The sequence below is a fragment of the Egretta garzetta genome, unplaced genomic scaffold (genome assembly GCF_000687185.1).
Source record: "Egretta garzetta isolate BGI_Z169 unplaced genomic scaffold, ASM68718v1 scaffold207, whole genome shotgun sequence".
Lineage (NCBI taxonomy): Eukaryota > Metazoa > Chordata > Aves > Pelecaniformes > Ardeidae > Egretta > Egretta garzetta.
This window is the reverse complement of record NW_009260185.1, coordinates 1,491,586-1,501,059: the sequence shown is the minus strand read 5'-3', so window position 1 is coordinate 1,501,059 and position 9,474 is coordinate 1,491,586. Positions and strand designations below refer to the sequence as shown.

Genomic DNA, 9,474 nt, shown 5'->3' with positions numbered 1-9,474 from the left:
CACCAAGTGGCAGAGCCGGTAACCGCACCGCCCGGAGCTCGGCTTCTACGCCTTAATCTCACCTTTTTCTTTTTTGGTTTCATTTTTTTTCCTCAGACAAAATGTCGAAGGGACCAGCTGTCGGGATTGATCTGGGCACCACCTATTCCTGTGTTGGGGTATTCCAGCACGGGAAGGTGGAAATCATTGCCAATGACCAGGGTAACCGGACCACGCCCAGCTACGTCGCCTTCACAGATACAGAGAGGTTGATCGGCGATGCTGCAAAGAACCAAGTTGCGATGAATCCAACCAATACAGTTTTTGGTAAGGCTGCAAGATTTGCATACTTCACGTACAGAAGCCTAGCGTGGTGGTGGTAGATACTCCCTGGTTCTAAGAATTGCTGACTGGCAGCAGGGTCAAAGCTTCCTCTTGGAAATGAAAACAACTAATTTGCTTTTAGTCTGAATAATAAAATCGCCTCGGTAATTGTTCTGCTTTTATTATGTACTGGGAAAATATGTGCCTTACAGCTAAAAACTTGTCTTGCTGCAGGTTGTTCTGGCAGTTAGTATGAAGTGGCCTTGACTAAGTGTCTGGGTCTAACTCCCAGGCTGCACTGTGGTTTGTGGTGCAGCGGCTGTAGCATTGCTGTGCTGGCTGTGAGGTCATACGGATGAGTTTGTGTATATCCAAGAGGCAAAACATAGCAGCACCTGCAGCGGGGTCTTAACAAGGCAGTAGTAATTCCAGAATAAGTGTAGCATTCCAGGGTTTTGTGTGGTGTTCTTTAAGAACAATTCATGTTTTTTGTGGATAAATATATTTAATGTGGCCAACTATTTTTTCTAGATGCAAAGCGGTTGATTGGGCGTAGATTTGATGACTCTGTTGTCCAGTCTGATATGAAGCACTGGCCTTTCACTGTGGTGAATGATGCTGGCAGACCAAAAGTCCAGGTGGAGTACAAAGGCGAGACAAAGAGCTTCTACCCAGAAGAAATTTCTTCCATGGTTTTAACCAAAATGAAGGAAATTGCAGAAGCATACCTTGGGAAGGTGAGACTTGAGACCTACATGGAATGTAACGAACAATTCTGATGTGTGAGTAGTTAGTGTACATAACTGACTTCTTTGCTTCTTTTGTAGACTGTTACTAATGCTGTGGTGACTGTACCAGCCTACTTCAATGACTCTCAGCGTCAGGCTACAAAAGATGCTGGAACTATTGCGGGGCTCAATGTTCTGCGAATTATCAATGAGCCAACAGCTGCTGCGATAGCCTATGGTCTGGACAAAAAGGTATGCTATGGAGTGACTACTGTCTCTGATGGCCAAGCAGTAAACCTGCTAAAGTAGCACTAGAAATGGAATTGCATTGTGAAAATTGATCTTTTTTTTTTTTTTCCAGGTTGGTGCTGAAAGGAATGTTCTTATCTTTGACCTTGGAGGTGGCACCTTTGATGTGTCAATTCTGACTATTGAAGACGGCATCTTTGAGGTAAAATCCACTGCAGGTGACACTCACTTGGGTGGAGAAGACTTTGACAACCGCATGGTCAACCACTTCATCGCTGAATTCAAGCGCAAGCACAAGAAAGACATCAGCGAGAACAAGAGAGCAGTTCGCCGCCTCCGCACTGCGTGCGAGCGTGCAAAGCGTACTCTGTCTTCTAGCACACAGGCCAGTATCGAAATTGATTCTCTCTATGAGGGTATTGACTTCTACACATCCATTACCCGAGCTCGCTTTGAAGAGCTGAACGCTGACCTGTTCCGTGGCACCCTGGATCCTGTGGAAAAGGCCCTGCGGGATGCCAAGCTCGACAAGTCGCAGATCCATGACATCGTGCTGGTTGGCGGGTCTACTCGTATCCCAAAGATCCAGAAACTGCTGCAGGACTTCTTCAATGGCAAAGAGCTGAACAAGAGCATCAATCCTGATGAAGCTGTGGCTTATGGTGCAGGTAATGACAAAAACTCAACATGTGTGTGCTGGAGCTGTTAGGTGGTGTTCTTGGCAAACCTGGTACTACCTGAACTGAAGTCTCAGAGCAGTACTGGTGTAGGCCCTAGGTCTTCCACCTGAATCAGTAAAGCTTCTCAAAGCAGTAAGAAGCTACTTGTGTCTTGCAATGATGAATCAGATTCCAAAGCCATTCGTAGTTTCCACCAGAAGTCTACTAATGATGGCCAAAACCTTCCTTGGATGTCTGAGCGAGCTGTGAGCTTAACTGTAGCGTGCGGTGTGTTTGTTGCAGGGCTGCTAACAGTTTCTCTCTTCCCCTAGCTGTTCAGGCTGCTATTCTGTCTGGAGACAAGTCTGAGAATGTCCAGGATCTGCTGCTGTTGGATGTGACTCCTCTGTCTCTGGGTATTGAGACCGCTGGGGGTGTCATGACAGTCCTGATCAAACGGAATACCACCATCCCCACCAAGCAGACTCAGACGTTCACTACTTACTCCGACAACCAGCCTGGTGTGCTGATCCAGGTAGGCAGGCAGCACTGGGGTGAACTGGTAATGAACTCTGGTAATTGTAGGATGCTGTCAGGGGATGATACTTGAAGTAAATCTTGGGCCAGAGGTGGTGTGTCCTTGCCATTGCAAGGGATGCTGGTTGCTGTGATGAAAGTGATTCCAAAGCCATTCGTAGTTTCCACCAGAAGTCGAAAGACTTGTGTTGGTCCAAGTACCTTCCTTGGATGTCTGAGCGACCATGTCACTTCAGGATAATAACCCATTATGGTTTAATAATGTGTGGTCAAGTTTATTTATTAAAAATCATAAATTTGCTGGTTCTTCTTATTAGGTATATGAAGGAGAACGCGCTATGACTAAGGACAACAACTTGCTGGGCAAGTTTGAGCTGACTGGTATTCCCCCTGCTCCCAGAGGTGTACCTCAGATTGAAGTAACCTTTGATATCGATGCCAATGGCATCCTGAACGTGTCTGCTGTGGATAAGAGCACTGGCAAGGAGAACAAGATCACGATCACAAATGACAAGGGTAAGGATCACGTTTCTGAGGGCAGAAGACTAGTTAGCTGCTCAGGTTTGGCTTGTCAGACTCTGCCTTCTGGCTTTATCAAAGCTTGGCTATTGTGTGTGCGCCGCCTTCTTTGTAGTGGTAATCCATGAGCTTCTAAGAAGGCTCATGAGGTGGTTTTTAAGAAGAGGGTGCCTGGTAGCTTCATGGGCCTGCCCAAAAGTGCAGATTTTGTAATGCATGGGAGGCTGTAACTCTCCGCTGAAAACACCTGGCTAGAAAAGCATGATCTGAAATGCTGCTGTGTTCTGCAGGCCGGCTGAGCAAGGAAGACATTGAGCGGATGGTTCAGGAAGCAGAGAAATACAAAGCAGAGGATGAGAAGCAGCGTGATAAAGTGTCTTCTAAGAACTCCCTGGAGTCTTATGCATTCAACATGAAAGCTACCGTTGAAGATGAGAAGCTCCAGGGCAAGATCTCTGATGAGGACAAGCAGAAAATCCTGGACAAATGCAATGAAATCATCAACTGGCTGGACAAGAACCAGGTATGTCATACTCCACGTTTGGTCAGTGTCACTTCAGTGACCTGCTGAGCTCTAAAGCAAGCTCAGGGGATGGAGGGAGAGCTACTGGTTGCTGTGATGAAAGTGATTCCAAAGCCATTCGTAGTTTCCACCAGAAGTCGAAAGACTTGTGTTGGTCCAAGTACCTTCCTTGGATGTCTGAGCGACCACAGCTTGCACACGTGTGTGGCTTTCAGTTCCTCCCAGTTCAAGCTGGCCCAGCTTGTGTAACCTCTGGGAGCAGTGTGAGCCCTAGGAGTGGTTGGAGGGAGTCCCAAGGGGGGGAGGTTGGTTTTGTTTGGAACGAGACCAAGCAGAAACACTCTTGTGTCTAGCCCAGTGAGAGTCCATCTTAGCAGGGCTAAAGCCAGGCTAAAAATAAGCCTGGACTCTTCAAATACATAAGCTGGGTAGCACCAGGTGACTTTAGGACTGTATCCACTTAGTGAGAGTGGCAGGTACTGAGCTTTTGTCCTTTCCAGACGGCCGAGAAGGAGGAGTTTGAGCACCAGCAGAAGGAGCTGGAGAAGGTGTGCAACCCCATCATCACCAAGCTGTACCAGAGCGCCGGAGGGATGCCTGGTGGGATGCCTGGCGGATTCCCTGGTGGTGGAGCTCCTCCATCTGGTGGAGCTTCCTCTGGACCAACCATTGAGGAGGTGGACTAAAGCCACTGGGAGATGCATTCCACTAGCAGTTAGTATTGGAGGACCCCCAGGTCGGGGTTAGATTGAAGGACCCAAACCTGTTGGCACATCTGGGTATATTTTGCCAGATTAAAACTCCATAACTGAGCTGCTGTAAAAATAAAAATAAATATTTCTGGGCATTTTAAATACTTGAACATGTGCACAGGAGGGGAGATGAATACCATTGCACTTTACAGTACTGTAAACAAGTGGAAATGCAATTCATGTCCTAAAGAATAAAAACTATTTAATGGGCATCACAATGTCTCTGTCTCTGCTGCTTTGTGCATATGTGGGCCAGTGTGAAAAATAAAGTGAATAAATAAATTTAATGGTCAATGAAGCAGATTAGAACATGCTTGGTGCGTAAAACCACAAGGATTAGTGGAAGCTCCAGGTTAAGCAGCCTAGAGAAAGGTTTCTGGTTACAAAACTGCTTCATCTTGAGCTTCTGAAGCTGAAGTATTGGAACTGAAGACTTAATTGCCACGTTAAGCCTTGTGTTGTGGCTGGTGGTGGGAGTGTCACCTTCAGAGGCTGCACAGGCTTAAGCTTCACTTTCACCCTGCGGGACAGACCTAATGGTTGTGGGATAGTAAAATAAAAAGCAGGATATTAAATAAAAGGTAGCGAGCTTACACTAGGGAAGTGTAACTCTGGTTGGAGCTTGGTGAGCTAGGTAGGGTTCATTGTCTTGAAAACTGGATTTGAAAAGAAAGTGGGTTTGGCCCTAGAACCATCAGCTTAAGGGTCCCCCCTTGCAGAAGGGTGGTGGGGGGGGTGGCTTTGGGCGGCCTCTTAAGCGCTCCAGCAATCTGCTTGCTTATTTTGTGTTGTATGTAGTGTTGTACTATATGTTAGTACATACATCAGTGTGTTCCTACATGACCAGCAGTGCTGCTCCCAGGGCAGCCTGGCACGGTGGGGTGGCAGTTGGCGTTAGGTTGTGGCTAAGCCGTAGCTACCACGATGTGCCTACATTGCTTATATTGTAGAGAGCAGTTAGAATATTCAGCAATTCAGTGCTAGTTTTTTATTTTTTAGTTAAATCCTTTTCCCTGAGTAACTTCGTCAACATTGGAGAAGAATTGAAAGTTTGTTGTTTGTTTTTTTTTTAACAGCAAATCTTAATGGAAGGGGCATGCTGAGGTTCCCTGCCCTACAGGGCTGCCTGCAGCGCGGCGGCTGGAGCAGCTGAGAGCTTTGAAGGGCTTGGCTTTGCGTTACAGCAGGACAGGCCTCTGCGCCCAGGTACTCGGGATCCTTTCCTGGATCAGTGGGATGGTAAAAGGGAGATGGCCCATGCTACCCCGGTCCTGCAGGACGTGGCGGGGGGAAAAGTCTTGAGGCATAATCCAGAGAAACAGCGCAGCGTGTGAGCTGCAGGGTCTTCTGTGCCCCACCCTTTGCTCCTGCCTCTGGTACCAGCGGTGCTGCTCCCGGGGACGCTGGCGCAGTGAGGTGGCAATTTTTATTAAGTTAGGACTGTAGTCCATAAAAATCACCACTGGAACAGACCGTTTCAGTTGAAAGGGATTTAAAATGATGGTCTGGTCCAACTGCCTGACCGCTTCCGGGCTGACCAAAAGTCAAAGCGCGTCATTAAGGGCATCGTCCAAACGCCTCGCCCGCACTGGGCATCGACCGTCCCTCCGGGACGCCCGTTGGAACGTTTGACCGCCCTCTGAGTACCAAAATGCCCACTCACACCCTGTCCGAACCTCCCCGGCACAGCTTTGAACCCTTCCCGCACCGCCTGTCCCTGGATCCCAGGGAGAAGAGCTCGGTGCCTCCCTCTCCGTGTCCCCTCCTTGGGAAGCTGTAGAGAGCCACGAGGGCGCCCCTCGGCCGCCTCCTCTCTGACCGAGACAAACCCAAGTCCTCAGCCACTCCCCACAGTGCCTGCCGGCTCCTCCAGACGCCTTCTGGCACCTTCGCCTCCTGCGTAGGCGGTGGGGCCCTGAGCTGTGCAGGGTACTCGAGGTGGTGGTGATCCCGGTGGTGAATCTGGCAGGATCATCCCCTCTCTTGACCGGCTGGCGATGCCGTGCCTGAGGCCCCCTTGGCTGCCGGGCACGCCGCCAACGCCTATGGAGCCTGCTGTCAACCAACACCCTCAGCCCCTTCTCCAGGGCTGTTCTCTGGCTGCCCCTCTCCTGACGGAGGCTTGTGCCCGGCGTTACTCTGCCCCAGGTGCAGAATTTGGCACTTGCTTGGTTTCATACCACTACTGATTGCCCAGTGCTCCCTTCAATCTCGATCCCCCTGCGAGGCCTCCTGTCCCTTGAGAGAGGCCGCAGCACCTCCTAGGACAGCATCTTGGTGTCGTGGTTTAACCCGGCTGGCAACTCAGCACCACGCAGCCGCTCGCTCACTCCCCCCTCCCTCAGTGGGATGGGGGAGAGAATCGGGAAGAAAATAAAAGGTTAGAGCCGAGGGCTGAGATAAAGACAGTTTAATAAGAGAAAATAATAATAATAATAGTAATAATGAGAATGATAACAGAATATACAGAATATACAAAACGAATGAGGCACAACGCCATTGCTCACCACCCGCCGACCGATGCCCAGCCCGTCCCAAGCCGCGAGCAGTCCCCGAGCCGCGAGCAGTCTCCCCACAACCGACCGACCGACTAACCCCCCTGAGCATGACGTTCTATGGTATGGAATAGCTCTTTGGTCAGTTTGGGTTAGCTGTGCTAGCTGTGCTGTACTCCCAGCTTGTTATGCACCTGGGCGAGCAGGAGAAGCTCAAAAAGTCCTTGAGTAGTCTGAGCACTACTTGGCAACAGCTGAAAACATCAGTGTGTTATCAACATTCTTCTGGTGCTAAATCCAAACCACAGCACTATGCTAGCTACTGTGAAGAAAATTAACTCTATCCCAGCTGAAACCAGGACACTTGGTAAGGATGTGCTCACCTCCTGCCTCCAGATAATTGATAGAAATGCTGACCAGGCCCCGCCTGAGAATGGAGCCCTGAGGAACACCGCTGCTGACCGGGCACCAGCCAGATGTTGCCCCGTTCACTACAATCCCTTGAGCCCTGCCATTTGGCTGGTTCTTCACCCAGGGCACTGTGTACCGGCTCATCTCACACCTGGACAACTGGTTGTGGATGGAGTGCGAAGGAGGCAAAAAAAAAAAATCTAGTTTATTGGTTTAAAACAGTGAGTTAACCAAAATCAGTGGTACATGCGACAGTGGTTTGTACGATTCGATGGCAAGGTACACTTGGTTATTTACTGCACAGAGGACAGGGTCGGACAGAACTGTCAGGGAGACCCTGCCCTTGAGTCATGAGGTTCAGAAAAGATCCCCTTGCTCTCTAAACTCCTTGGAGAGGAGTTCAGGTGCAGCTGGATCCAGTCTTAGTCCCAGACTTGGTCAACGGTTCATGTCTAAAGGATTATATATGCACAATCAATCCTTTGTATCACTTAGCCAAGGTTTCAAAGTTTAGCATGCTGTTAGCCGCTTACCGAGGATCTGTCGTGGTACAGAATCTCTCGGCCTCGAGGAGTGACCTTGAGAGGTGTCCCTGCTCAAGGGGGATCCTGGCGTGCAGCGGCTGCGGGCGGGAGGGCTCCGAGGGCTCCTGGGCTGCTCAGCATTGCTGGGTCCCGGGCTGGGGCTGGGGCTCTGGCGTGAGCGAGCGCGGACATCGGGCCCTGGAGTAGAGAAGAAAGCCCTGAGCCCCAGGGTCTGTGGGGCTTTTGGTAGGGTAGTGTGTCCCGCTGAGGCACGGGTCCAGCTTTTGGCTGTGGCTGCTTTGGTGTGGGAGAAATCCCTGGACGTTCGCAATTTTGGGTCCCGGGAGGACGCGGGGCTCTTGCGCAAGTGATTGCGAACGTCGAGCCCTGGGGTAGAGAAGAAAGCCCTGAGCCCCAGGGTCTGTGGGGCTTTTGGTAGGGTAGTGTGTCCCGCTGAGGCACGGGTAGAGCTTTTGGCTGTGGCTGCTTTGGTGTGGGAGAAATCCCTGGACGTTCGCAATTTTGGGTCCCGGGAGGCCGCGGGGCTCTTGCGCAAGTGAGTGCGAACGTCGAGCCCTGGGGTAGAGAAGAAAGCCCTGAGCCCCAGGGGCTGTGGGGCTTTTGGTAGGGTAGTGTGTCCCGCTGAGGCACAGGTCCAGCTTGTGGCTGTGGCTGCTTTGGTGTGGGAGAAATCCCTGGACGTTCGCAATTTTGGGTCCCGGGAGGCCCCGGGGCTCTTGCGCAAGTGATTGCGAAGGTCGAGCCCTGGGGTAGAGAAGAAAGCCCTGAGCCCCAGGGTCTGTGGGGCTTTTGGTAGGGTAGTGTGTCCCGCTGAGGCACGGGTAGAGCTTTTGGCTGTGGCTGCTTTGGTGTGGGAGAAATCCCTGGACGTTCGCAAAGCCCTGACCGGCCGCACTCAGCTCTGCCCGCAGCCTTCTCTTCTCCAGGCTGAACACCCCCAACTCTCCCAGCCTGGCCTCAGAGCAGAGGGGCTCCAGCCCTCGGATCATTTTAGTAGCCCTCCTCTGGCCCCGCTCCAACAGGTCCATGTCCTCCTTGTGCTGAGGCTCCAGAGCTGGACGCAGTACTCTAGGTGAGGCCTCACCAGAGCAGAGTAGAGGGGCAGAATCCTGGACGTTTGCAATTTCGGAGCCCGGGCCGGGGGTACAATGATCGTAGTCATGTTTGCATACTGACCACAGATTTCAGAACCTTCACTGTGCCTAGGTGGGTACATTCCACAGTAGCCCTTGGCTAGAGTTTTGTTATATCTGTCCTCCCTGCATCCACTGGATGCATCCTGCATGACCAGACCCATCCATCACGATGGGTATCCCTTGAGCAGAGTTACGGGAAGGGTTTTGGGTGGGGGGACTGGAGACGGGGGGGAGCACACTGCCACACTTGTCCAGAAGGACACTGAGAGATGGCATCAAAAGCCCTTCTAAAATCCAGCAAACCCACATTCATTGCCTTCCCTTCATCTGCTAGGAGGGTGTAGTGGTTTGAACCCCATCCAGCAGCTCAGTGCCCCCAGGCGCTCGCTCCCCCCTCGCCCCGATGAGCTGGGGAGAGAATTGGAAGGGTAAAATAGAAACCCTGTGGGTTGAGATAAAGACAATAGGGAAAGCAAAAGCCACGTGTGCAAGCAAAGCAAGGGGTTCATTCCCTATTCCCCATGGGCAGGGTGCTCATGGGTGCTCAGCCGGGCGTATCGGTGACTTGGGCAGACAAACGCCATCGCTCCCAATGTGTGTGTGTCCTGACCCCCCCC

The 9,474-nt window shown here is 51.2% G+C and overlaps 1 protein-coding gene and 3 non-coding genes across 4 annotated transcripts; all 4 read left to right on the top strand.

The window, feature by feature from the left end:
• The first annotated feature begins 61 nt into the window (after window positions 1-61).
• HSPA8 (heat shock protein family A (Hsp70) member 8) lies at window positions 62-4,476 on the top strand. Its single transcript, XM_009642126.2, has 8 exons — window positions 62-306; window positions 835-1,040; window positions 1,131-1,283; window positions 1,393-1,948; window positions 2,272-2,474; window positions 2,794-2,992; window positions 3,286-3,518; window positions 4,019-4,476. Exons 1-8 carry the CDS (start codon window positions 102-104, stop codon window positions 4,202-4,204), a joined length of 1,941 nt encoding a protein of 646 aa, XP_009640421.1. The 5' UTR covers window positions 62-101; the 3' UTR covers window positions 4,205-4,476.
• Window positions 2,112-2,202, top strand: LOC118452624. Its single transcript, XR_004842419.1, has one exon. It is a non-coding gene; the product is annotated as a small nucleolar RNA SNORD14 (small nucleolar RNA).
• LOC118452626 lies at window positions 2,602-2,698 on the top strand. Its single transcript, XR_004842421.1, has one exon. It is a non-coding gene; the product is annotated as a small nucleolar RNA SNORD14 (small nucleolar RNA).
• On the top strand, window positions 3,607-3,703 carry LOC118452625. The gene has a single exon (XR_004842420.1). It is a non-coding gene; the product is annotated as a small nucleolar RNA SNORD14 (small nucleolar RNA).
• Window positions 4,477-9,474: the final 4,998 nt, after the last annotated feature.